Source organism: Pempheris klunzingeri, chromosome 24, assembly GCF_042242105.1.
Source record: "Pempheris klunzingeri isolate RE-2024b chromosome 24, fPemKlu1.hap1, whole genome shotgun sequence".
NCBI classification, from domain to species: domain Eukaryota; kingdom Metazoa; phylum Chordata; class Actinopteri; order Acropomatiformes; family Pempheridae; genus Pempheris; species Pempheris klunzingeri.
The window spans coordinates 5,042,477-5,069,292 of NC_092035.1; the positions used below are offsets into that span (position 1 = coordinate 5,042,477).

The 26,816-nt window shown below is 45.6% G+C and overlaps 1 protein-coding gene across 1 annotated transcript in view; it reads left to right on the plus strand.

Moving 5' to 3' along the window:
• The window catches only part of LOC139223640 (protein unc-80 homolog), a 40,633-nt gene that overhangs the window by 1,077 nt on the left and 12,740 nt on the right, over window positions 1-26,816 (plus strand). Inside the window, exons 3-34 of the mRNA XM_070855605.1 lie at window positions 1-3; window positions 904-1,244; window positions 1,692-1,815; window positions 1,919-1,983; window positions 2,274-2,416; window positions 6,333-6,606; window positions 6,744-6,878; window positions 7,095-7,311; window positions 8,632-8,772; window positions 10,328-10,596; window positions 10,859-11,194; window positions 11,312-11,443; window positions 11,897-12,044; window positions 13,821-13,871; window positions 14,367-14,515; window positions 15,680-15,843; window positions 16,835-16,933; window positions 17,180-17,388; window positions 18,753-18,859; window positions 19,233-19,386; window positions 21,271-21,443; window positions 21,860-22,072; window positions 22,180-22,315; window positions 22,479-22,612; window positions 22,832-23,009; window positions 23,090-23,329; window positions 23,731-23,828; window positions 23,923-24,123; window positions 24,205-24,312; window positions 24,510-24,648; window positions 24,803-24,984; window positions 25,193-25,324. The exon at window positions 1-3 is cut by the window's left edge and continues 154 nt beyond it. Of these exons, the coding sequence (XP_070711706.1) occupies window positions 1-3; window positions 904-1,244; window positions 1,692-1,815; window positions 1,919-1,983; window positions 2,274-2,416; window positions 6,333-6,606; window positions 6,744-6,878; window positions 7,095-7,311; window positions 8,632-8,772; window positions 10,328-10,596; window positions 10,859-11,194; window positions 11,312-11,443; window positions 11,897-12,044; window positions 13,821-13,871; window positions 14,367-14,515; window positions 15,680-15,843; window positions 16,835-16,933; window positions 17,180-17,388; window positions 18,753-18,859; window positions 19,233-19,386; window positions 21,271-21,443; window positions 21,860-22,072; window positions 22,180-22,315; window positions 22,479-22,612; window positions 22,832-23,009; window positions 23,090-23,329; window positions 23,731-23,828; window positions 23,923-24,123; window positions 24,205-24,312; window positions 24,510-24,648; window positions 24,803-24,984; window positions 25,193-25,324 (5,195 nt within the window). The remainder of the gene's footprint in view (window positions 4-903; window positions 1,245-1,691; window positions 1,816-1,918; window positions 1,984-2,273; window positions 2,417-6,332; window positions 6,607-6,743; window positions 6,879-7,094; window positions 7,312-8,631; window positions 8,773-10,327; window positions 10,597-10,858; window positions 11,195-11,311; window positions 11,444-11,896; window positions 12,045-13,820; window positions 13,872-14,366; window positions 14,516-15,679; window positions 15,844-16,834; window positions 16,934-17,179; window positions 17,389-18,752; window positions 18,860-19,232; window positions 19,387-21,270; window positions 21,444-21,859; window positions 22,073-22,179; window positions 22,316-22,478; window positions 22,613-22,831; window positions 23,010-23,089; window positions 23,330-23,730; window positions 23,829-23,922; window positions 24,124-24,204; window positions 24,313-24,509; window positions 24,649-24,802; window positions 24,985-25,192; window positions 25,325-26,816) is intronic.

Consider the following 26,816-nt stretch of genomic DNA (forward strand, 5'->3'; position numbering starts at 1 on the left):
TGGGTGAGGACACGCAAGACACGCATTACCACCGCTTTAGGCATCGAGTTGACAGCCTCATCCAGGTTATCCTCATTCAACAAAACACAAAACTGATGTTCTTTCAGGCACAGGACAGCTACAGAACAGCCTGACCGCACAGGACAGCACGGCCCCGGATTATTGGGAACAAAGAACAAAATAGTTAACGTGTTTATTTGAATTACGTCTATTCTATTTTTGGATCATGCTAGCACAGAAAGGCAATTAATGGCAGATATATAGGCAAGATTAATGATCAGACCAGAGCACTGACAAAATGTGTCTCGGTTGACAAGAAGGCTGCAATTAATCATTGTCATTATCTTGTGTTATATATAACTCATCATCATTATTATTATTATTATTGGTAGTAGTAGTATCATTATTAGATGCAGTATTTGTATCATTTTGACTGTAGATGATAAAATATTTGATCTATTAATGTCATGAAGTGCCTTCATAGGTGGCTTCATATTTCTTAGAATGCCTGACCAACAGTCCAAGACCTAAAAATATTCAGATTACAAACATAAAATAAAAAGTAAAGCAGAAAATCCTCACATTTAAGAAGCTCGCACTTACTAATGTTAAGCGGTTTGGCTTGAAAATGACTTTGCCGGTCAATCAATTATCTGACAGGCTACTATATTATCCAGATTAGTCCTGATGGATAATGGTGAAACGCAGAGGTTTTCCCAGATATGAAGATGTGGTCGATCCTTTAACTGAACCAGATCTCCTGCTATGAATGGGTGGGGGAGGGGGTTCCTATAGGTGAGAGGTGCCAGGTCCACCCACTCAAACATCAGAGCTTCATCCTGCCCATTCATCCCCTCACTAAGCAGCACTCAACATTAACCCCTGACCTCTGACCTCCGACAGGCCACCAGGACAAGCTGGGCGTGGCCGAGACCAAGCTGCTCCACACGCTGCACTGGATGCTGCTGGAGGCGGCCCAGGAGTGCAACCACGAGCCCAGCCTGGGCCACGGCTGGTCCGCAGGCAGCAGCAGCAGCGCCTTCCTCCAGCCCGTGGGGAACCAGGGATCGTCCCCGGGGGCTCCCGGCTCCTGCTCCGGCTCTGCCCTAGGCGGGTCGGGGCCCCAGCACAGCGGCTCCCTGCTGGAGGAGGATGAGCACGCTCGTACCAAGCTGTTCCACAAGAGTATGGCCACAGTGGAGCTGTTTGTGTTCCTGTTTGCTCCGCTTATTCATCGCATAAAGGTCTGCACCCTCTCAACATTCACAGTCTATACCATCCATAGTTAGGGTTCAGGTTTAGCTTTTTATATCATACAAACAATGATTTTCTCAGGGAAGTACGTACACTATGTGTCTATATTTATAGTATCTGGAGGATTTTTAGCAGCAGTTTCATTCAGCTTCATTCTCAAAGTGTAAATATCTCGACTGGCTCATATCAAATGCTCCAACACACATTTACTCGGGGTCACCCTAAGGCTATTGATCTGTGTGTGCAAACAGATACAAGGCTCAGGATACAATACTCTTGGGATCGCATTGTGTTTCCCAACTGAACAATAAATTAACTGTATTTTGTGAGGGATCGTGTCATAATAGCGGCACATTTTGAGAGAACTCAACGACATGATAACATCTGCCTCTCCTATGAATGAGATTCCAAACACGTCGTTTTTTTTTTTTTTTTAGGAGTCGGACCTTACCTTCCGATTGGCCAGCGGCCTGGTGATATGGCAGCCGATGTGGGAGCACCGCCAGCCTGACATCCCCGCCTTCACCGCCCTCATCAAACCCGTCAGAAACATCGTGACAGGTGAAAAACAATCATCACTTTCAGCCATCCAATCCAGGCTTAACCTTTTTTTTTTTATTTGCTCATAATGAAGACATGTAATCTGCTATGCTTGTCTCAACAGCGAAGAGGAACTCCCCAGTCAACAACCAGTGCAGCCCCTGTGGATCTGGCAACCCAGGTCCCATGGTGAGTGGTGTTTATAGCTCCGATCTTGTCAGATTTTACTTCCCGTGTTGATTGAATGTGTTCAGGCAAGAGGCTTCTCCTCCTCCCCCTTTCAACGTTCCCCTGAGGCTTTCTGCTAATATTCATTAGCACCGGCCATGTGGGAGCATTAGAGTGGTTGGCCGGGGTCATGACAGGATCCTCTTTTTAATTATCAGGGTCCGTCCGTCCGCCTGTCTGTCTGCCTGCCTGCCTGTCTGTTTATCCACCCATCTACCCTATCTGTCCATTTCCCTCTCTCCCGCCCACAGGGCTTCCAGGTGGTCTGCGAAGCCACCCAATCAGATTCCTCCTCCCCCACAGCTGGAGAGCAGAGCTGTCGCCGTGGTAACTCGGTCGAGAAAGGTGGCCCCTCCCAGCAACCTCCGCCAGTCAAAGGCCCTTCCAAGAAAAAGTGAGCTCCATTAATCAATTTAACCTCGAAAATCGGTGAGGTGGGGGGCGTTTGGTCATGTGCGCGTCATTGATTTTTGATTTGGGAGACATGTTCAGGCAGCATGCCCATTCAAGGCTTGCTGTTCAGCAGGAGGAGGTAGAGGTGTCATTGTGGAGGGATTATGAGCCAACAGGCCCCTGGGCCACCAAGACTGAAACACATTGTTTTGTGTCTCTTCCAGTAATGTTCTGCAGGTGAACCAGAGAGACACAAAACGACTCAGATATGTGGTTTGTAGTCATTTTGCGTCTGTTACCATGCAGCACTACCTCTGTCCATACAGCAGCTCTGGTCCAGGGGCCTCCTCTTTGCTGAACAAGCCTTCTTGTCTCTCATAATTGTTAAAGATGGATGAAATATGCAAGAAAGTAATCATCTGTCTGACCTGAGATCTGCCCTCATTCCCAAAGTCTTACAACAATAGAGACAGAAGACAACAATGCAGGAAATATAACAAGTGTATCTAAAAATATAAAAATGTAACTCGCATGAAAGGAAACATTAGAGACTTATTTATTCATTCATTTAAATTCATTTATTTATTCATTTAAATTGTGGCTATGAAGCTGTTTGAGAATTGGCGCTCGCTGTTTGTACAGAAGAGAGCCGGGACCACTTGAGAGTAAATGCTCATGCCATCTCACTGTCTAAATAAATTACAAGTGAACTCGACACACAATCTGACTAAACTGCACCAAAAATAAGTGCTGCTCATGACGTACACAGATACGAGACACACAGAGGTCATCTCGCGCAGCACGGACAGGCCTGTTTTTCATCACGCCGTCTTAAGTCATGCAGTGAGATTGTGTATTAATCATTAGTGCCGTTGCATGATGATCAATATGCGATCCCACTGCTTTTCTAAAAGCTTCCATACGTGAATAATTCTGCGGCAGTTGAAGCAGTACAGAAGTGCAGTGATTTATAAGTGACCCGCGCTGACACGGGGCTGGTGCCATCATCTTGTTGATGGCTAAACATTTATCCCTGCGGCGGCGTCTGTCGAGCACACTGCACAGCACAGCTCGCTGCACTAGCTTAGGAGAGCTAGCGTATATGAATAGCTCCTCCTTCCCCTGTGTAATGCATCGCTCTAAGCAGTGCCGTCTCCTCAGTCAGCACACAAACACACACACAAACACAGCCTCGGCTTGCTCCAGAGTCAGACCCATCAGACATTTGCCCACAAAACCAGGGTAATTACGCGGAAGTAATGTGCTACATGTCTAATGCTGGCAGTGTCCCTGGCCTGGCATGACATGGGATGGCTTGATTTGGTCTGCCCACGGCAAGTCTGGCATTGTTCGGCCTTCGCTGCCAGACTCAGGCTCAATCTGTGCTCGCTGTGGCAGGTTTTTCACCGGTTTGGCTGGCAGCAAACAATAACTCACTACGCTGAGCTTCTGATTTAGTTAAAAAAAAGTTTTTATTATCCTAAATCATGCAAAAAAAAGAAATATAATAATAATCCATAAAAGAAAATGATGTATTATTCAGACATCTAATAGCTCTGAAGTCCTGCGTGAATATGACGTACTCTGTACGGAAAACACCAAATGTGCTCCGCAGAGAGTCCTGAGATAAACATGTCAAAACATTGACATTCTGCACATCCTATGTGGGCGTATTTCTGTCTTTAAGTTTATCATGGCTGGTCTGTCATCATCCTGATTCACCCAACCAGTGGGCTGAGAGAGTGAGAGGGATGTGGGAGAAGGCACGCGGAGGTTGATGAGCCATCCGTTGCTCATCTCGGCCCATTCTGACAACCGAACAAGTTCCCCGTGATCCCTCTGACAGCCAGCAACTGCAAATCAAAATAAGCCTGAATTCCCCTCCTCCCCCAAGCTAGTTATACCCTCATACACTCAAACACCAAAGGGGTTTCGAGCAGTCACGTGGTAATGCAGGAAGGCACAGATTTATCCCTATTGTTTCGCGGCACACACTCAACAATGGCAGATTAATTGCTTTCTTTAAATGCTGGTGGTGGCTGTGTGTGGAAACGTTGTATAGGCTGCGAGCAAGGTCAGGGAGGAAAGTGAGTCGAATGTAAATTAGATAAACAGCAAGGGAGATTTTTTGACATTTGAGGGGATTTGACAATAAGATGGAATTTATTTCATGCTTTCAAGTTGCTGGAGTCCTACTTTGTGGATCCACAAAGGGGCGGGATTGTACAGTTGGCCCACACCAGCAAATGTCACTCAAAGGATCAAAATATTCTCTTGATCCAAATTTATCTTTTCCTCTGTCAACTCAAAGGCACCGTCAGAGATCACAAGTCCCTCATCCTCGTGCGCTCACACCTCTGCGCCGCAAAGCCCAGATAAAGTCATTTCCGCCATCAGGTCCTGTGATTAATGCAGCTTACTCATCTCGTGGCGCCGCATCGCGAGCTCTGCCGATGCTGAGGCAGTTTCCATGGCAACCGCTGGTTGCTGCATCTCTCCTACTGCATGGAGTCGGGGGCTGGGCGGCCGCCTCTCGGAGCGCCTGGGGTGGCTGTCGTCACTCGGTCTCCGTGGCAACCTGACACAACAGCAGCAGGCAGAGCTTGCGTGTGTGTGTGTGTGTGTGTGTGTTGGCTAGACGGTGAAACATGATACAGCCTCCCTCTGCTGTCCGCTCTCTAAGTGATTCATGTAGATATCGACCATCTCTTCCTGCTCCATTTATTACAACGGCCAAGATTAAATGCCTTCCTCTGTCTCTCTCTCTTTCCCTCTCTCATGGTATCAATATGTTTCTCCACAGTGTGTGGTGCTCTATACACTCTGCAGCTCACCAACCGCTGACCTTGATTCCAACTTATTTATAGTGGACTCACGTAGGCTCCCTCTCTCTCCCTGCTGCTCTCCCAATCATGCTGGAGGGGGGCTCTGCCCTTGTTTACCATCCTCCTTTGATGCATTATTAATGAAGCAGTGTGGCGGGAGTTGACGACAGGCTAATATAACAGGACAGGCCATGACATAATATAATTGTTGTGTATATATAGTTAGCTATGTGACAGCCCTGGAAAAACTCCATTGACCAGACTCCATTGACAAAAACAGTGATTTTACCTAGCAGATTTTGCAGATTTGCTGTTCTACTGTTGGTTTGTCTGTGTTGTTGCATGACTTTGGCGTTTTAAAGAGGTAGTTAGGATCTGAACTAACGTGCAATACACCAAGGTCACAGCAGCTGGACCAGCAACCCCTGTGTTCTGAGAGGTAAAATGACGGCCGATTCTGGTAAAACAAAAAGGATGTTATGTCGATCTCTGTGGGGACCCCTTTCGTAATGCTGTCATGACACTTCAAATAAAAATCTTAGCCTGTCAGTGGCAAAAACAAGCACTTTGAGTGGACGTCCCAGAGGAGTACATTACAGCCATTGGAGCCTTTTCACAGCTGCTTTTTCACGGAGTCGCCTTTTGTTAGTTTTAGGGTTTTTTGTCTTGGTTCCTGTTTTTGCCTTTTGATTAAAGTTTCTTTGTAACTTTAATTGAGTCGAGCGTGTGGGTTCCTCAGTCTTGTCTGTCCGGTCCTTGTCAAAAACCTTTCTCTACCTACGATAAGTCGAAGCTTAATTCTAGGTAGGAACAAGTACATGGACAAAAAAGTAAAATAAATCATAAGGAAAAACACATCAAGTGTTTTTACTACTATGAATTATTTCCATCCAGGACGAATATTTTTGGAGGTTTGGCGCCACAGTTCTCATCATCATCTAGCAGTTCCACTCAACTGGGTTACCTTTGTTCTTGATCAAAAGTTTCTGTGTTCTTTTTGAGTGAGTTATGTCTCAGTAAAGGGTGGGTGGGGTTGTTCATGCAAAAGGTAAAACTAGGAAAAACATCCTTTCCACTTCTGTCTTTTTCAAGGACATCAGCCCCCGCCGGCCTGCCGACCTCTCTGGCCCAGCGAGCGCGTTATGCCACTTACTTCGATGTGGCAGTGCTGCGCTGCCTGCTGCAGCCGCACTGGACGGAGGAGGGCGTGCACTGGGCCTTGATGTACTACCTGCAGCGCTTGAGGCAGATCCTGGAGGAGAGACCCGAACGCCCCCCTGAACCCTTGGTCGCGCCTCTGCCGCGCCCACGCAGCAGCTCCATGGTGGCAGCGACGCCGTCACTGGTCAACACCCACAAGACTCAGGTAATGCTGGGAGGACAAAGGACACATGAATGTTACAGAAGAGGCCTATAAATGTTAACATCGTCATCTTTTTGTAGTATTTTGGTAGTTTTGTAGTATTTTAACACGTCATCTGTGTCCTTGGCTGTCTTTCGCAGGATATGAGTCTGAAATGCAATGAAGAGGGAAAATCTCTTAGCACAGAGACGTTTACGAAGGTTTCTCTCACCAGCCTCCGTCGACAGGCAGTCCCTGACCTCTCCTCTGACCTGGGCATGAACATCTTCAAGAAGGTCAGAGCCAGACATCCAGATGGGCCCTTATCCATGCTAATGTGCTAGAACTCAGTTTCATCTAGGTCACAAGTACAAAACGTGCCAAATTGCTCAATTTTATGACTTAAATTTGTGATTTTCCTGCCTTCAATTCACTGTTGACGCCGAAAAACACATACATTTACATCAGGAAGGTATACAGGACTGAGAGGAAGCCCTTCTGTTCTGTTTCAGTTTAAGAACCGGCGTGAGGACCGTGAGAGAAAAGGCTCCATCCCTTTCCACCACACGGGCAAGAAGCGTCAGCGGCGTATGGGGGTTCCTTTCCTGCTCCATGAGGACCACCTAGATGTCTCACCTACCCGCAGCACCTTCTCCTTTGGATCCTTCTCCGGTTTGGGTGACGATCGGCGGACCCTGGACCGCGGGGGCTGGCAGGCCACCATCATGGGTAGGCAGTGTGCTGTTCATAACAGGAATAGATTGTATGACACCAGTGCCTCTCCGCTAAGCTCCCATCCAGTGAGTCAGAGGATTCTGTCTGGATCTAGCTGTCAGCTAGTGATTTAGGTCAGTTCATTAACATTGGTATTCTTTATTAGCTCTCACTGAGCAGTGTGATTAAAATTGCTTGAAGCACAAAGACATTTTTTATTATTATCATCCAGAGTTAGCAACCTCTCAAAGCCTCCTTTCCATGAACCCACTGCCCCATTTCAGCTTATTGTTATATATCCACTTAGCGTAACTGCTGTTTCAAATTAGCTCCTTTGCCAAGACGACATTTCCTAAAGATGCCTAATAGAAAATGAAGAGGGTCTTCTACAACAGCTATCACATGTGTGATATTTAATCCCCCTGTTTCAGTCCCCTGCAGTGGAAGCTGTTGCACAGCATTATATATAGTTGTCAGAACTGGACCGAGAACCCAAAATGTGGACACAGGACCAAACCCAAACTCAGGTTCACACGGGTTTATTAACAACAGAGTTAGAAAAATACAAAACGACGAGGCTGCCACTCCTCATGAACAAAAGGGAACAACTAAGGAACAATGGCAGAGCGCAAAAATAGAAAACCAACAAAAGAGAACAGCTAACAAAGCAAAACACAAAAACTTAGCTGCCGAGTTACAGGGGCTGATGACTACAAACGAAAGGTGAACAGCTAACAAAATAATCCAAAAACTTAGCTGCTGAGTGCAAGGGCTGATCTAGGCAATCAGAGCTCAACAAGGTTCTGAAGCTGGAGGCAGGAGCCGGTATCCAGGACAGGCAAGGCAAGGCAGAGCAGAGCAGGGGTCGTAGTCAGGGCAGGAACAGGTCTGAGGGGGAACAGCAGAGTTGACAAACTGACAGGGGGTGAATGCCTGAACCAGACTTAAGTAGCAGACAGGCTGATTAGTTGCAGGTGATCACACAGCTGCCTCCGCTCCTGCAATCACACAAAAGAGAGAAAGAGAAAGACACAGAGACAGACAAACAGTGCCACCTCTGGCCATAGGCAGGAGGAGGAGCAGTGGTCCTGACAATAGTGTTTTTTCAAATTTTATCCAATGGGATTTGGTCGGGAACATGAGCACGAAGCATGAAAATCTTGTTGTTATGAGGTAGTCTCGCAAAACAGCATCTGATGCCCAGGTCTGTCTTCAAAAACGGTCAGCTGGCATTTTTACATGTGTGTGTGCGTGCGTGGATCCCTCTGAGTGTGTGTGCGTGAGTGCGTGTGTCTGTTTCAACCTGATACATTTATCTGTTGCATCACTTTCCAGGCAAATTCACAAGGAGGGGTAGCACGGACACAGCTGCAGACGCCGACAGCCTGAGCGCCAAACACTCTCACTCCCACCACTCTCTGCTCAGAGACATGCCCGACCACTCCAACAGCCACGGCGATAACACCGTCAAAGAGGGTAAGGGGCAGAACGAGAGCAAGTCGTGACCAAGAAAAGAGCAAACTGAGTCCTGGAACAAAATAAATAAGCTGAAAGAAATGTAATTAATAATCCTGCACTTACAGGAGTTTCTTAAATATGAACAGTTTCTGTAAAATGAACTCTATACTGATCAGCCAACTTTTCAACAGACAACAAACCAACAGAAAATTGAAGATATTGTTCACACAGCTTGAAAGCTCTCATCTGGTGGATGAATACATAATAAAGATACAATACATAATAAACCAGGCGTTGATAACAAGAAAGAAAAGGTAAAGTCAGCATACAGCAGTGATTAAGGTCAAAACCAAGATGATAGAAAATGCTATGTGCAGCTCCACTGACTCCTGCTGAGCAGAGCAGAAATAGGACAGCATTATGTAACAGTAATGACAAGGACCGGACAGACAAGACTGAGGAACCCACACACTCGACTCAATTAAAGTCACAAAGAAAACTTTAATCAAAATGCAAAAACAGGAACCAAGACAAAAACCCTAAAACTAACAAAAGGCGACTCCGTGAACAGGAGCGAACAACAAAACAAAATCAAAACACTAAGAACAGAAATACTCAGGCAAAAGGCACTCAAAACTAGAAACACGATACAAAGTAACAACTGAAAAAACTAAGCTAGACTAATCTTAAAGTGAACAACAAAAGGAGCAAGGCAGAGCTTGAAACAAAGTATACAACTGAAAAAGATCAAACCTCAAGAATGGTACTCCAACAATGGGATTTCAAAGACAAGGTAGCGCAGAATGGCAAGACAGGACAGAGGGAGACGCAGACAATAAATACACAGGGTAATGGGGAACAGGTGGAAACAATCAGGGAGGAGCCAGACAATCAGACGAAAGGAAGTAACTAACTGAAACGAGGAAACACATGATAGTACAAAATAAAACAGGAAATGACAAGACAACATGAGACGAGACAAAAACGGAACTAGACAAAATACAGGATCATGACAAGTAATATTCCTGCAACAATGCTAATTTGCATACAAATAACAACGCTGGCTCCACACCGGACAAATAATGATTATAGAAGAGAGCTGATTCTGACACGATCAGAATAAAAGCTGAAAAAGATCAATTCACATGGCCTTCAATAACAGTTTAGTGTGGCTATTCCTTATTGTTATTATTGCTTATATCATTTAGAAATAATAGGACAGGACCTGCCACACATGCAGTTAGGGGTTAGCTGGTGTCCAATCTAGACTGAAAGGTAAGCCTTAAAAAAAGCCTTAACATTGCTACTACTAATACATTTAATTGTCTCAAGTTTCCCTTTATGTGCAAGACTAGGACACTATGTACATTAATAAAGCCTTAAATCAAGCCCCAATATTGTGGATTTCATGCTCTTTAGGGTTAATTTGTTAGAATTGTAGAATAAAGAAAAGACAATTTGAGTACAATTAGAGCAGCATAAGAAAACTGTCATCCCATCCTTTGTTGCCATCTGTAATCATAATTCATGACAGCATTTATCCACTGTACTCTCCTCTCCCTGCCGCGTCCAGTTCGATCTCAGATCTCCACCATCACGATGGCGGCGTTCAACACCACGGTGGCGTCATTCAACGTAGGCTACGCCGACTTCTTCACCGAGCACATGAAGAAACTCTGCAACCCCGTCGTCGTCCCGGAGATCCCCGTGGAGCCCCTGGCCTGCGCCAACCTGCCGCGCAGCTTCACCGACTCCTGCATCAACTACTCCTGTCTGGAGGAAGGGGAGAACATTGAGGGGACCAATAACTTTGTGCTGAAGAACGGCATGCTGGACCTCACGGTGAGTGTTCACCCTTTCAATAAACAATGATCCTTGTGGGCAAATACGGTTAATGGAAGTTAGTGGCTTTCTGCTGCTCTAAAATGACACCAGTAGGAATCTAAACTGAATGAGGTGCCTTCTTTTTTCAGTCTTAGTCCTGCAAATTATATCTTTATTCCAACGTTTTGCACTGTTGATTGCACTAAATAAGCAAATTCAAGATGTCAAGAACATCAGTCTAACATTTCACCCCTTTTTTTTCCCTTCCTCTGTATTCCAGGCGGTCTTGCGGGCTCTCTATGCCGTCCTCAGCCACGACATCAGCTCCAGGATCTGCGACGTGGCCCTCAACATCATCGACTGCCTGCTGCAGCTGGGCGTGGTGCCCGGCATGGGCAAGAAGCTGTCCAAGCCCGACAACAAGGAGAACCAAGAGGCGCGAGCCAAAGACGCGACGGGCCCAGGCCTCGGAGGAGGCGCCCAGGGAGGCGGGTCGATCCCGGGGGCAGGTGGAGGGGGTGATGGAGGCGGAGGTGGAGGAGGAGGGGGAAGTGGTGGAGGGAGTGGGCAGGGGAGCAAGGATGATGTGAAGAATAACAAGGATAATGACAAAAAGGTGCGCTCCTACTGTATTTTTGGAAGTGGGTTGTAGCGGTTAAAAACTTTGCAGATACCTAAATATATCTGCACAGAACTCCTGTGTGTTCATGCTTGTGTCCTTCACTATGAACAGGAAGAGGGCTCGGGCTTCAGCACCCACCGCCTGGCTCTGACCATGCTCATAAAGATAGTCAAGTCTCTGGGCTGCGCCTACGGTTGTGGCGAGGGACACCGCGGGCTGTCTGGAGACCGCCTCAGGATGCAGGTCAGACTCTTCTCTAGCTTAACTCACCCTCCTCTGCGCTTGTGCGCAGTTTCCACACATCAGCACAGTTTGTGATGTCTGACGTTTATTCATTTTCTATGAATTATTAACTGCTTTGCTCCTTTGGTGTGATGAAAATTTCATGAAACTGAAATGAATCCTGGTAGGGAGCTGGGCTGAGTTTCTAACTTCAGAAGCAGTTCTATTTCAATGCTGATCAATATTCTTTTATTATTAGAGAAGCTGTATAGGAGAGATGAAGTGCTGCCTGGCTGATCTTCCATGGCAATCAATGAGAAGTGATGAAAATTGCAGATTCTGCACAGAAAGCCACTTTATTACTTATTCACAAAACAAAGCAGGCCGGCTTCCAAGCACTGCTTCACGTGCATTTTTCTATCCTGCAAAGTTACTTTTACTCTAATATATTCTGTTCCAATTGTTTCCTCTTAGGCCCAGAACTGCCTGACCAGCCTTTACAAGCTGGACAAGCTGCAGTTTCGCCAGACAATGCGCGAGTACGTCAACAAAGACTCTCTCAATAACATTGTGGACTTCCTGCATGCACTGCTGGGCTTCTGCATGGAGCCTATAACCGACAGTAAGTATGTGCTGTGCGTGTGAGTGGGACCAGATGCAGATCGGACGCACAATAAAACGTGCATGTGCGCTGCTAACAAATGCACAAATATCAGGTTTTGACCGGTTTTGAATGATGATACGATTCAGGTTAGGACTAATGCTTCAAAAAGTTAATCTTCTGTGCAGTAGGGCTGCAACTACTGTTTTTTTTTTTTTCATCATCAATTAATCTCACACCTATTTTTTTGATTAAATTAAGAATGGTTTAGTCCACAAAATGTCAGAAAAAAGAGGAACCATCTCCAGGCACGCTTAGCTGAGCTTTGAGGTAAACTCAAATGATGTTAGCATGTTAATCCTCTTAGTTAAGTGTGTTAGCATGCTAACATTTGCTAATTAGCACTGCGGTCATGATCAGATACCTGCAAAACATTCACGTCACCTTCAGCTGCACATTCTGTTCAGTGCTAATTAGCTTGCTGACAGGCTACACAAAACTGGCTCAAATGGTGAACATGCTAACATGATACCTGCATAACATCAGCACCCAGGAAGTGTGCTGGGATTTGAGGCCAATTATTTCTAATTATAACATCACACGATGCCAAAAAGCCTTTTTTTCACAGACTTAAACTGTTTTTTTTTAAGCATGAACCTCCACAAAATGACTTGTTTCACCATCTGAATTTGATCCAGTCGGTCCGATTGCAAGAGCCACACGATTAGATCATTTTATCCCCGTTCAAGTTAGCAGAGGGCTAACAGGAAGTTAGCCAGGCCACACTGCGGAAGCATGGCTTTCCATGCAGCACGATCCAGGTGATTTTATACATGGGGAGTCGAACTGTTTTGGCCTTAAGAACCGAACAGTTTTTATAGGAATGAGATCGAGTGATGCATCCAGTGGTCTTAATCCATTCATTGCTGGCATTGTCATTGTTAGCAAGTTAGCATGTTGACTTTTGCCATTGACTCAATCCAGCCAACCAAAGTACTGGACACACTGAAATTCAGTCAAGTTCACCTGATGATGGCTCCGGGTGAAAGGTTTGACCTCCAAAGTTATTACAATGCAATTAATAGACTAATCATTTCGGCAGCACTATCCAGATGTTTCCACTCAATCACAGAGTAGTATTTAAATCAAAAGTTCTGGTGTGGTTGACAAAGCTGAATTGTCCCACCACTGTCTCACCCCACACTTCGACTTTGCATTCCAGCGCTATCTCTGTTTATATATCTGTTTTTTCCCTTCCTCCTTCCACTTGTCTCCGCTTGTCCGTGTCCCCTTTTGGTCGTCCTCCCTCCTCCCGCATCCATCCTCCTTCTTTTTCCTCATCCACTCCAGTGAGCCGAGATCCTACCTTCCTTACTCACTCATCCATTCTGTACACTTGCCAATCCAAAGCTTTGCCCATTACATCTCTGCTCAATCTGTGGCTATAATGCTGAGCATTGAGACACATTGTACACGCCAATCCAGCACTTTGCACTGAGAATTATTGAAGCATTTTGTACACAGTGACAACAATCAGCACAATCATATCATACAAAATACTGTGCAATTGGCAAGTTACTGAACCGATGAGTGTTTTAATGCTGAAAGTGAACAGGGCACCTTGTTGAGTTTTTTGTGTGTGCGTGTGTGTGTGTGTTGTGTTTGCGCGTGGCAATCTGTGCGTCTCGGGTTCACCTCCTGCCGGAGGTGGGGTGCCACGTCCTTTCTGACACCACGTACATGTCTGTGCTGGCCTGATTGTCAATCAACTTGTGCCCCGCCTCTTTTCTCTTGCAGAGTACGGCAGTGCAGGTGAGAGGTCCAGGAGGGCGAAAAAAAGAAACATCGGTAGATACACATGATCAATAATCAATAACAGTCAATACTATTAGCAATAAGATGAATATACTCACCCGATCAGACCCTTCCCAAGGCACCGCTTCCATTGCTGCACCCCTCACACTGTCCGAAAGTGACAAAACTCGCCTGCAACTCCAAAATTTAGACTTGTATGAATAAATCTGATATTTATAGACCTTATATTTATGCATAAACAATAAGTTTCATCTAACTGGACCAAGAGAATTAGCTCATTACTGAATGTTTTAATAGCAGGCCTTAGTCACTTGCATGTATTCTTTATCCCCTACCCAGAATTCGTTTCAGTTTGCTTCTCCCCCATATGCTTTATGGACCCTTTTCCTTTGCCCCCCCTTCCCTCCCTGTTGTACGGGCTCAGTGTTTTATATTCAAGCTGGTCAGCTGTCATTAATGTTCTCCCCACGCTGACTAAACCACCCCCTGTGTGATCCGTGGTCTCTCCCGCCTCCCTGTTGCTTCCAGACAAGGCGGGCTTCGGAAACAACTTCACCACGGGGGACAACAAGTCCGTGGCCCAGAATATGGAGGCTGTGGTGGTGGGCTGCATGTTCAAGTCCCTCATCACCCGCTGCGCCTCGACCACACACGAGCTGCACAGCCCCGAGAACCTGGTGAGTGCTGTGTGAGATCGTCTGTCCATCTGCCTCTCTCGGTCGGCGCTCACGCTCCCCGTCAGTCCCGGCGGCCCTCCTTTGCTTCGGTCCTTCAAATATTCAGCCTGCGCTTCACATTTCAGTTGTACTCTCATTAGATTCAGACACTCATATTTCTTTTTCCAGGATGTTGTCGTTGAATTATTAATGGCTCATTTTCTTCTGAGCCCGAAGAACAATCACTTATGCCGCCTCTGTTAATGTCTTGTCGTACATGATAAAATGAACATGAGGTTCCATTCTGTGGAAAAAGACATTAACTTGTGCTATTTCGGTTCTTTTCTAGAACTGATATTTTTCACAGATGTCTGAAAATAATGGAAATCACATGAACTGATCCCTATAATACTTCTGCAGAAAACACTGTGATTCTAGCACCATCTACTTGTGTTTAACATGCAGCGTGCAGCAGAATGCCCAAAGGTCCTTTGAGTGTTTTGGCAGATTCTCTGTGAGGCGGTCTTAACCTTTCACAGTAATAGTAACTTGCCTTTTTGCGCCTCACGTGATGGCTGCTGAGTGTTTTCTTCAGAGCACTGAATCTTTGTATTTGAGGCCAAGGAAAGCTCATTTGTGCAGCGTCCTTCAAACACAGATGCAGTTCAAAGTGCTTTACACAAGGCAAGTCAAGATGGGAATAAACTGAAGAAATATGCAAAAAACACTAGACATGCCATTCAGTTGCAGAGCAGTTATAGTGCAGCAGTAGATTGTAATAAAGTAATTTCATTATAATAGCGGCTGCTCTTTTCATGTGGATCCGGCCTCAAAGAGCACTGAGGTACTATGACCACTCGTGGTGCCTAGAAAGCCTTGAGGCTGGCATGGCTGGTGTACGTTGGAGGAAGATGACACACTTTCCAAGGCAGGATTTATTATGGCACCGAATCAGAGGCCACCCACTCACAAGCTGGAGCTGGTGCCTTGATAAACTCAAGCACACTCACATATATCACCCAGTTATGCATGTATGAACATAAACGCTGTTTGGTGCTAAGTGTAAAGCAGGTTCAGCCTGATTCCAGGTCAGCTTTCTGTGTGTTTTTCACACGCTGTCGTTCACACGCCGTTTGACTCACACGTCCCTCGCTCTCACGTGTTTGCCACCCTCTCCCTCTCCAGGGTCTGTACTGTGACATCCGCCAGCTGGTGCAGTTCATTAAAGAGGCCCATGGAAACGTGTTCCGCCGGGTGGCACTGAGCGCGCTCCTGGACAGCGCCGAGAAGGTCACCACCACCAAGAAACCCGAAGAGAAGGAGGAGGCCAAACAGCCCGGACCCCGGAGGTACTGGCCAATCAGTGGCCAGGAATGGTCTTCATGACATTTTGTTTAATCTAATCATGAGCTAGCATGAGTTAAATCTAGACCTTATCTTAAACCCCTGGTGACAAAATATTTCTCATCCAGTCACAGACATAAGGTCTGGCTTTCTCCTTTCCTGACAGAGCAGAGCTACGCTTCTCATCACTGCTCGCCATCTTTTATTTGTTTTGTGTTTTATTTCTGTCCCATCTTGCATCTGTTTTTCTTGCTTGAGTGACTGATTTGATGTTCTTATTTTCAAAATGCTGAGAGGCACCTCCAATATATTTTGCCAAGTGACTAATATCTAGTTAACTACCAACTTGAACATGCAAAACACAGCTGCTTGTTTGGATTAACTGAGCTGACTTTGAATCTGTGGCACGCTGTAGTGAGCTGAACCTGCCTCGGACTGCGTTTTAACCACAAGGTTGCTGTTCAACCAGCACTTATTTAAGATGGTGGCAAACACAAGTGGGCAGCATGGTGCCCCCCTGACTGTGTAGAGTTTGCATGTTTAGCCTGGGCTTGTTCCAGGAGCTCCGGTTTCCACCCCTACAGACATGCATCTGCCTTTTTCCCCCCAAGTTAGTTCATCTGCTCTTGTACCTAATGTTAAAGCAAAGAAATGCAGCCATGAAACTGAATTTACCTTTAAGCAGAGGGAATGGAAATAATAACCTAGGGTGTTTTTATAAAATTGTACACATGCAAAACCTATGTAGTGTAAGCAAATGGAAATTCATAGTGAAAGTCTATGAGAGAAACCATATGTGACAAAAAGTCAATGCAACAGATGATCTTCCCCCAAAAGGATAAAGTATGGATGGATAAAGTATAACAACAAGCCTGCTTCCTTAATGTTATAGATTATTTACTGGAGAGTTCAGCTGGTGGTGAATCAGGTGGCCTGAGCGCTCTGTCTGTGTGTTGGTGTGTGTGTGTGTGTGTGTGTGTGTGTGTGTGCGCGCAGGTCAGAGGCGGGTGTGTCCGGGGAGAAGGGTCAGGTGTCCAGTGCTGCTGATGAGTGTCGCAGCTACATCTCCAGCAGACCCCCCCAGACACCCGAACAGTGAGTGTCCACCGCACAGCATCTCCATATAGCACCATCTATGTCGAGCCCAGCTGCCATTTCTCTGCTCAGATTAGGGAACGTTTTAAAACCCTTGCTGCCGCTCCTTCTGCTCCCTCAGTGAACAACAGGCCACGGCGCTAAAGATTCAATTTACACTGAAAGATATAAAAATGGGGAAAAGTTGAGGCTGTCATCCAGATTTAAACGCTCATGTCCGACCTTCCTTCCTCTCTGCCCCTCCAGCGATGAACAGATCCCAGGCGCTCTGCTGGGCAGGAAGGACTTTTGGAGGAAGATGTTCAAGTCGCAGAGTGCCGCCAGCGACACCAGCAGCCAATCAGAGCAGGACACCTCGGAGTGCACCACTGCCCACTCCGGCACCACCACCGACCGGCGCTCCCGCTCCAGATCCCGTCGCATCTCGCTGCGCAAGAAACTGAAGCTACCAATAGGTAAGTTGTTATGCAACAAGGTCACACAGCTCTGGATCCTCCCTCAGCTCAGCGGAGACCAGGATCACGACTATAATGACAACATTTTTAAGAACTATTTCATACAGTTTAGGTCATTTATGGACAAAAATCATCAAATTAGCAAATTCAAATTAAGCAAAACGTCAATTAGACCAAATGTCATTGTGTGAAACCATCTTTATATTCTGCTTAACAAGTGATGTGAATGCATGTGCACTTGAAAAGCTAAATATGAAACTTCATATCTAGGTCTGGATTTGATCAGAGATGTCTGACTTTATTCACTTGTACTGTACATGCTAACCAGACAGGAAGATATTGATTGCAGTGCCTAACAAAGCTACCAAATCACTCTTTTTTTTAATACCAGTATGTATTTTCATGACCATACCTCATTACATTTGCTGTGCCGGCGGTCACCTGTAAACTCACTCTAACATGATGTGTTCTGTGCGTCCAACATTGGAACACTGCCTGCCGCGAGGCCAAGTCACTTCATCTCTTTGGTCTGTTTTGTGTTCCTTTTTGTGCCTCAGCATGCCGTGGGACGGTTCGCCTACCGCTCACTCTCTCTGTCTTACGTATGTGGATGTGGAGCCATCTTCATACAGTACTTGTGTCACGTGTGTTTGTGTTGGTCATCTCTCCCAGTGTGCACGGTGTTTCCTGACCACGGTCTAATAGTGTTTGCAAATTGTGTTTTGCTTTCTGTAGTTGACAACTCTTAATTTACATTTTTAAATAAGTGTTGTATTTGAAATGATCACATTTAACTGCTGGACAAGAAAGCTTACTGCATGTTCACCTTGCATTCCCTGAAGATTATCCAAACACTATGCACTGTCTGCATTTCATCGATCGGCACAAAACATTTATTCTTATTTCAGAACTTCACTGCTTCTGTTGTTCCTGCTCCCTGCCTTTAGAGGGCAGTACTATGACTATACTATATCATTTACTCCATCCATCTGGCATCAACCTCTGCAGGGACGTGCTATAAAAGTGTATTAAGTGAATAAGTGTATTTGCAAATACCACTCGACCAGGGTCTTGTGTTTAAGCCCTATGATACGAGGCGAGACAGGTTAGACGAGCACTTATTTTAGTTTGGTTCCTTTAATGTACCTCAGTCTGTGAGTCTTTGAGTTGAAATGCCCCGAGTGTTTGTGACTGTTCAGTAACGACGAGGGAATGCTTCCTCTATCCAGTCCTTGTGTTCTTGCATGTGTATTTGCCGTCAGTGTGTTCACTAAATTTGTGGCGTCACACCGTCCTTCCGTTCAGCAGAGTCGGTTGCTCATGTGCGTGTTTTTTTTTTTTTTTTTTTACTCACCTGTCTCCAGGAAACTGGCTGAAGCGCTCCTCCCTCTCCGGACTCACTGACGGCGTTGAGGACCTGCTGGATATCAGCTCAGTGGATCGGCTCTCCTTCATACGTCAGAGTTCAAAGGTCAGCCGCCAGAACAGTGGGTGCCAACACACCCTGTTGTAACTGTCAGAATCAGCCACACCTGCCCACCTTAGCATTAATATAGAAATACAAAACGAAATATTAATAAGTCATCATGGGTATTTTTAGGGCTGTATTTAGACCTTGTGTTATTAAATGTATGGCAGTAAAGAGAAGGCTCTAAAACAGCGTTTACACTTTTACCTTGAAAGGTGAAATATCAGAATACATTAAATATTAGGGAAACTACTTATTTAAAAATGTACAGAATTTATTTTGGATGTCTGGTCAAAATTGTCTGCATGCAATATATTCATATTTTGGTTTAGTTCCATCTGATTTGGCTCTAAGTTGTGTGTATCTGTGTCTAAAGGTGAAGTTCACCAGTGCGGTGAAGCTGTCCGAAGGGGGCGCAGCGGTGCCGGAGTACGGCAGGGACGAGGAGGAGAATTTCTTCAAGCGGCTCGGTAAATGGAGGTCTGGCAGGAGGAATCCATCCAAGCTTCACCACACAGAAGAGAAAGATGGTAGACCTCCCCCACCCCGGGGTGCCCCTTGCCCACCCACGCCCCATCGTCCTCTTGTCTGTGTCCCTCTCACTTTGTGTCCCCGCCTCTGTTTGTCCGTCTGGTGTCGTGTCTTGTCTCACCTCCAAGTCGTGGTCTGATCTCCTCTGCCAGTTCTTCCGTCCGCCATCCTCCATGTCAGATAGCTGCCTGCTACGCTCTGTTAGCCTCAGTGTGTTTTCAACCCATCGGTGTCCAGTTTGTGAAAATCCACTTTGACTGTCAGAATGATCGGCGGGATCCTTTTTGCCACAAAGCATCTTCCAAAACATTCATGCAAAAACAATGCAGTTGTGGCACTTTAACGAGAGACTGCAACATTTAACAGAGGAAATAACTTAATCATCCTTTTGCAAGTGAAAGGCTGAATTTAAAGGCAGAAAAGCACCCAGAGGTGTTCCTACTGCAGCCTCAGTTGGTTTGTTGTCATAGGTTGTTAGCCAATGCTAACAATTTTATTATAGCACAGGTACAGGAAATAAACACACATTGTAATGCTGCTCATACTTGCAGCCCCATTCCACTTGCTGTTTAGTCACATTGCCTAAAGCTGATGACTTGAGAGAATCTTCCGAGGATGATTCACTGGCCTTTACCCTGTTGTTGACACTTGTGGCCACGGTGGCTGCTGTTAATAAGAGCTCAGCTGCCTGACATTTAATTACCATAAACAGAGGAAATCATTCTCCCCTTTTTTCACTTCTACCTCTTTGGTCACAAAATGGTACACAGGCAATATTTACATGGCTGGATCACCAACTGAGGAAAGTTTTTTACTTAATAAATAAATTGGTCAATATGGGTAACACTTTTGCCTCAAGGCCCACTAGTAGGTCACTCTGTCCCTGCATATTTAAGCCAAAAGTGCCACCAGTGCAGTGTTTTCCTTGACTTTTGGAAACATAGCATATCTCTATATAAAAGAAATTGTGCAATGACTCGCTGCTGTGGTAGCTCGTCAAAGAAGATCACAAAGTCAGACACCCAGATGTGTTGAAAACGTCTTTATTAGGAGTGAACTCGGGTCACAATTGGCTTGAGATTTTGTGTTGTCCCTCCCCCTTCCCCAGAATCAATCAACGTTTCCAAAGAGAATCAGATTTTGGCATTTCAACTGTACGACTGTGTGCTCTATCACCAACTCTACATCCCTTCTCCCCAACTATGCACATCCTGTTCTCTCCAACAGCGAATCCCTTCCTCTGTCTTTCACTTAGCGGTGAAAGAGAGGAGAGGAGGTGTGTGGGAATATCTCATACCTATGAAACCATCTTTCTACCGTAGAGCGTGGTCCTGTGCGATGTTCAGCATGACGCTCGCTGTCAGTGCTCTCTCCGTCTCTTCTGTGGTGATGTCTGGTGGTATTTTCCAACGCCTGAGTTTTAGTGAAGTGATAAAACACAACACATACAGCTTTCTTCTGTACGGCCACGGTTACACTTGTCATTCCAGTGATATTTATTAGATCCCATCATAAAAAGATATATAAGAGACCTGAAAGGGCCTTGGCCATCAAATCAGCGTCATTTGTTTCCACTGCTTTCCATGTGGTTGTTTTTTGTGTCTCTGAGACGGTAAATTGAAAGTCCAAGTGTAACCACTGCCAGTGGCTGTGTGTCCATCTCTCACTCAGCTTCATTTGTCAGTGGCTCTTCAGTGCTTCTTCGTTAATGTCCTGGATGGTGATGTTGCCTCACACAATGTCTCTCTGTAATCTGGAGTTCAGTCTTTGCATCCAAACGTGTTTTCGACAAAAGTCCCGTCACTTGTCCTGCTATACTCTCCTCTCCTCTCCTCTCCTCTCCTCTCCTCTCCTCTCCTCTCTTTGCTCGCGCTCTCTGTCAGGACCCCACGGTTTCCAGGAGCGTCTAGCAGCCAGTCAGGAGGCCATGAAGAACAAGAATGTGGTTAATTTGGGCGCCATTCGGCAGGGCATGAAACGCTTCCAGTTCCTGCTGAACTGCTGCGAGCCGGGAACCATACCAGACGCCTCCATCCTGGCCGCCGCTCTGGACCTGGTATATTATTAAAAGTCGCTTTTTGTACGACACATTTTGAATTTTGTTGTTGCGGCTGTTTTATGCCTTTACCAAGGTTATTATAATTCCCTTAAACTAAAACATTTTAGTTAACTAACATAAAATTGTAAAACTAACAGAAATGATATTACGTGCATATAAAACTAACAAAACTAAAACAAAAACATACAGGAAATGTCTTTACTTTTAGTCTTTGTCAATTCAAATTTGTCGACCCAAATCTATTATATATTATAATAAAAACTAAACATTTTTGAACTGAAACAAGCAAACCCACTGTGGAATTGAAAACATAAGAATTTAAGAATAAAAATGAGAACAGCTCTGGTCCTAACGAGCTGCCACGTCGTAGAATCGCCGGCACTGAAACCCCGATCCTACTCCGTGTCTTCCAGGAAGCTCCGGTCGTGGCCCGGGCCTCCCTCTTCCTCGAGTGTGCCCGCTTCGTCCACCGCTGTAACCGCGGCAACTGGCCGGAGTGGATGAAGGGCCACCATGTGAACATCACCAAGAGAGGCCTGTCCAGGGGCCGGTCGCCCATTGTGGGCAACAAAAGAAACCAGAAGCTCCAGTGGAACGCTGCCAAGCATTTCTGCCAGTGGGGAGACGTGAGTTTAAGATTTCTGATTGGCTGTTAATGATCTGGAATGACGACATGTTGATACTGCTTCACTAAGTGTAAGAATGTGTTCCTTTATGTGCTTTATCCGCACAGGCAATCGGCACAAGGCTCAGTGAACTCTGCCACTCTGACAGCGAGAGCCCTGCGAACATCCTGGGCTACATTTTTGATGAGGAGACCAAACGGAGAATGAGAAAAGAGGACGAGGAAGAGGATTATTTAGATGACAGTGAGTCCGAAGAATGTTTAATGCCTTAACAGTAAATCTGCGGTGGATATATTTTTATCATATATTTGATTAAATGCTGTTACTGAACTCACTTTAACCTGTTTTTCACATCATATTTTGCATAAAGGTGTTTTAGTTTCACCCCACTGTTTTATTTTCAAAGACACAGTCAATCCTACCAAATGTGGCTGCCCCTTTGCTCTGAAGATGGCTGCCTGTCAGCTGTTGTTGGAAATCACCACTTTCCTGCGGGAGACCTTTCCCTGCTTACCACGGCCGCGCACTGAACCACTCGTGGTCAGTATTCAAATCCTCTATGCAAAAAACACATGCACTGTGTAACTGAGTGTCTCTTTCTAATCATTGAAAAAGCAAAACTGATTATTGTGTCCTGAAGTCTAAAGATTCTATGGGGGGGGTCAGCAGACACTCACACCAATAAGACTAATAATGTGTTTGAATCAAAAAGATTGAATTTCCAGAAAAATGTAATAGCTGCTCACATGTCGGCTGCAGGATCTGGACAGCTGCTGCCTGCGTCTGGACCCGGAGCTCGGCCGCCATCGCTATGAGAGGAAGATCAGCTTCGCTGGCATCCTCGATGACGAGGACGGACACGATTCGCTCAACAGCAGCAGCCACACGCTGAAGTCCGACACCACCTGCGATGACAAGAAGACCCAAGAAGCTCAAGGTGAGATCTGGTGTCACACAGACTAGGCAGACCATTTGGTTTATCCCGGCCCTGTCTGATTATAATTACAAATAATTTAGATGATCTCTCCCCACTCCCCGCTTCTCCAGCACCCATCCGTAAGATTCGTATCGGAGGCTCCCGGCTGCTTCAGATCAAAGGAGCTCGCAGTTTCCGCGTAAAGAAAGGCGGCTCGCTGTCCTCCATACGCAGGGCGGGGAGCCTCAAGAGCACCAAGCTGTCCCGGCAGGACTCTGAGTCAGAGAACGAAGAGGGGCTGCTGTCACAAACACACAGCAGGGACACAGTTACTGACATAGGTGAGACACCCAGGGTGATGTTAGTTTCATTAGCCACTGCCACCACCGACGAGAGACGACTGCTGTCAGGTTCCATCACACTACATTTGACCTTATTTGTAAATGATACTTAAATGTTTTGGATTACTTTATCGCACAAAATGGCATTGTCTTTATTTAGCACAGAATAAAAATAGGGCGCCGCTACCCATTTGAAAACGGAGTCAATGATATTTGTTGGATATAATAATAAAACTAATTATTCCACCGAAGGTATCATCGATAGCTCACTGATGTGTGTCGCATCCACTTTTAATAAGAAGTATGGATCACGTTCCGTTCCACATCTAAACATTTCCCTCAGTAAAAAGAGATAACATGGCGTATTTTAAACTCTTGCATGTTCTTGCCCCCTGCTGCAGGCAGCCCTTTTAGCACCAGTGAACCCAGCATAGAGCCAGAGGGCCAGGGCTCAGGAGGAGCAGAGGACAACTATCACCGCAACATGTCCTGGCTCCATGTACGTCCTTTAGTATGAGCAGAAGTGTGTGAGTGTCGACGTCTTCCTTCCAGCATACTGACTCCCCCTCCCCCTCTCCGCTGTCTCGGCACAGATCATGATCCTGCTCTGCAACCAGCAGAGCTTCATCTGCACCCACGTGGACTTCTGCCACCCGCGCTGCTACCAGCACCACAGCCGCTCCTGCGCCCGCCTGGTCCGCGCAATCAAGCTGGTGTACGGTGAGTCGGTGGACAGCCTGAGAGAGGACAGCGCCTCCGGCAACATCGGGGCGCGGGCCAAGAAGAATAAAGAGGTGGGGCTCCACACTCCGTCTGTCCTGTTTTTAACCCTGGTCATTCTTGTGGTTAATTTATGGACGTCTCCTTGCCTTCAGTGTTCTGACAAGTCTTGCTTGAGGACCCCGTCCATGAAGAGCAGACCCAATGACTCCAGCACGGAAGGGAAGAAGGACACCGGCATGCTCAAGTACATCCGCAACCAGGTGAGTTACTTCAAGGAGTTGATTATTCTGATTTAGAAACAACAATGAGGAGAGGAAATTACAAGAAAGGTGCTACAACAATGATCTATCTGTTATTTATACACTTGCTCCTACACTATGAAAGGTCACGGTTTGTCAGGGAATTTCATCAAAATGTCCCAAACAATTGGATTTTCTTTGTTTTTGTCTTCTTTCAGGTGATGAGCTTGTCACCAGCTCCTCTCTCGTTGCTGATCAAGGCGGCTCCCATCCTGACTGAGGACATGTACGGAGACATCCAGCCTGCAGCCTGGGAACTCTTGCTGAGTGTGGATGAGCATATGGCAGCTGCTGCTGGTGAGTCGGCCATCAGGCTGCCCATCAGTGGCTCTCCTCTGGACGTTTTTGTGTCCTTCGAAATTCACAAATGCCCTTTCCATCTCTCTCCATCCTCTTTCTGTCCTTTCTCTTGCCTTCTTTCCCCCCCCCCCCCCGTCTGAATCCCCTCCAGCTGCCATGTTCCTCCTGTGCGCGGTAAAGGTCCCCGACGCAGTGACCGAAATGATGATGGCGGAGTTCCATCACCAGGAGGCCTGCCAGCGCATCAACTCCATCCTCAAGTTTTACACGCTGTGGCGTTTCCGTTACCAGGTGTGGCCTCGCATGGAGGAGGGAGCCCAGCAGATCTTTAAGGTGCAGAATAATAACAGTGTCACATTTATATTTATCCCCAAAAGAGTTCTGTCGCTACTTTGTCCCTTGATAAGGTTGTCCAGAAAGGTTAATATCTGACTCTGTGTCAGCTCAGTGTGGCTGTTATACGTTATTCCTTTACGAAGTATTGTCTCTCAAAACTCGTCCTCTCTGACCCATTTTGTCCTCTATCTGTTTTTTGTTTCAGATCCCTCCGCCCAGCATCAACTTCACCCTGCCGTCTCCTATACTGGGCATGCCCTGTGTCCCCATATTCGACCCCCCCTGGGTGCCCCAGAACACAGGCAGCGTCCAGGACCCAATCAATGAAGACCAGTCTGTAAGTCTGAGCCCTGTTAACACAAGTTGCCTAATATACATTTATTGCCTTTATATAGTTATACAAGTTTTGTGTCAAACACTTTGAAAAATATCTTTTTTATTTCTTATCTTTAATTCTTTAGTAGTTTTAAAATGTTTGCACATACTTTTAATCACTATGTATCACGATGCAGTAAATGCATTTTATGTGAATCATACTGACCTGCATCTGTGTGACATCACAAAAAAGCTGACCCGGTTTAGATTAAAAGAAGAAAACACATTTTATCACTCGTCTATAGTAGAGTCTGTCCATGCAGACTGCTTTATTTAATTTGTGCAGATTTTGAGTGAAATGTCTCCACGACCAGCAGTGTAGTGGGGCCTGGAGAAGTGGGGGGGGTGTAGTAATGAGGGCAGATCTGGATTCCTGCTTAACCAACACAGCATACCAAAACACACTTCAGACTGCTCTGAAAGACATTTGTTATTGCTACGCAAATGTAATGTGAACATCTACACCAAGAAATCTGCTCATCTAAGAAAAACACATGCAATTCATTTTGGAGGTTAAAACATCAAACATTTAGAGCAGCAAAAACAGATTTCTTGGTGTTTCCTTTTACTTTCTTGTCTTTTTTGTGAAAAAGCATGATTATTTAAATATGTTTAATAGATATTGATGACAACCTGCGAGCACCTGCTCTATTATTTATCTATCGACTGTCTTTGTTTTTAGTACTCTACATTAATTCAGTCAGTCCATACCATAGTAAGTTGGTATTTCTGTCCGGATGTTTGTGCTGATGCATCTTGTTACCTCAGATCATTAATGACAGGAGGGAAGTTTTTCTCCATTGTTGCTGAGTGTTTTGAGCCCATTGGGAGCTGTAGGTTTTCATCATGGATCAGAAGCTGGGGGCGGTTTTCATGGGTCATCTCAGATAGCTGCATCTTGATCAGCGACACACACCACACTCAGAAAGTGTCCAAGCACTTGCTCTGATTGTCAGAACAAAACCAAAAAAAATAACAGCATGCATCGGACATTCAGACATTTTGTGTGTGTTGTGCTGTTTATGCATGGTCATTGGATGAGAATGACTTTGCTGTGTATGTTTTTCATATCATGCGTTCAGCCTACTTGGATATGTATGTGTATGAGCACTCGTGCGAATGCTGTGAGGCATTTACTGTACACAAGATACAGTAAATTCTCCAAATTCCAGTCTGAATACATTTATCTATGTCACAATTTGCCATGATTGAAATCTTGCCTATTCCATACATGATGCTCAGGACAGCATTAGAGCATGAGATCAATGTGCTGGAGGAGAGTTACTGTATTAATGTGTTGTCCGGTCATTTTACATTCCAAAATGCTCCTCAGATGTAACTGTAAGCCTAGACTAGCTGTGCACACACGTTCCTGAAAGAGTTTAACTGTCAGCTTTGTATTAATTTGTGCATTCCCTCATTCTGAATCTTCTCTGTGTGTCTGCACCCGCTGT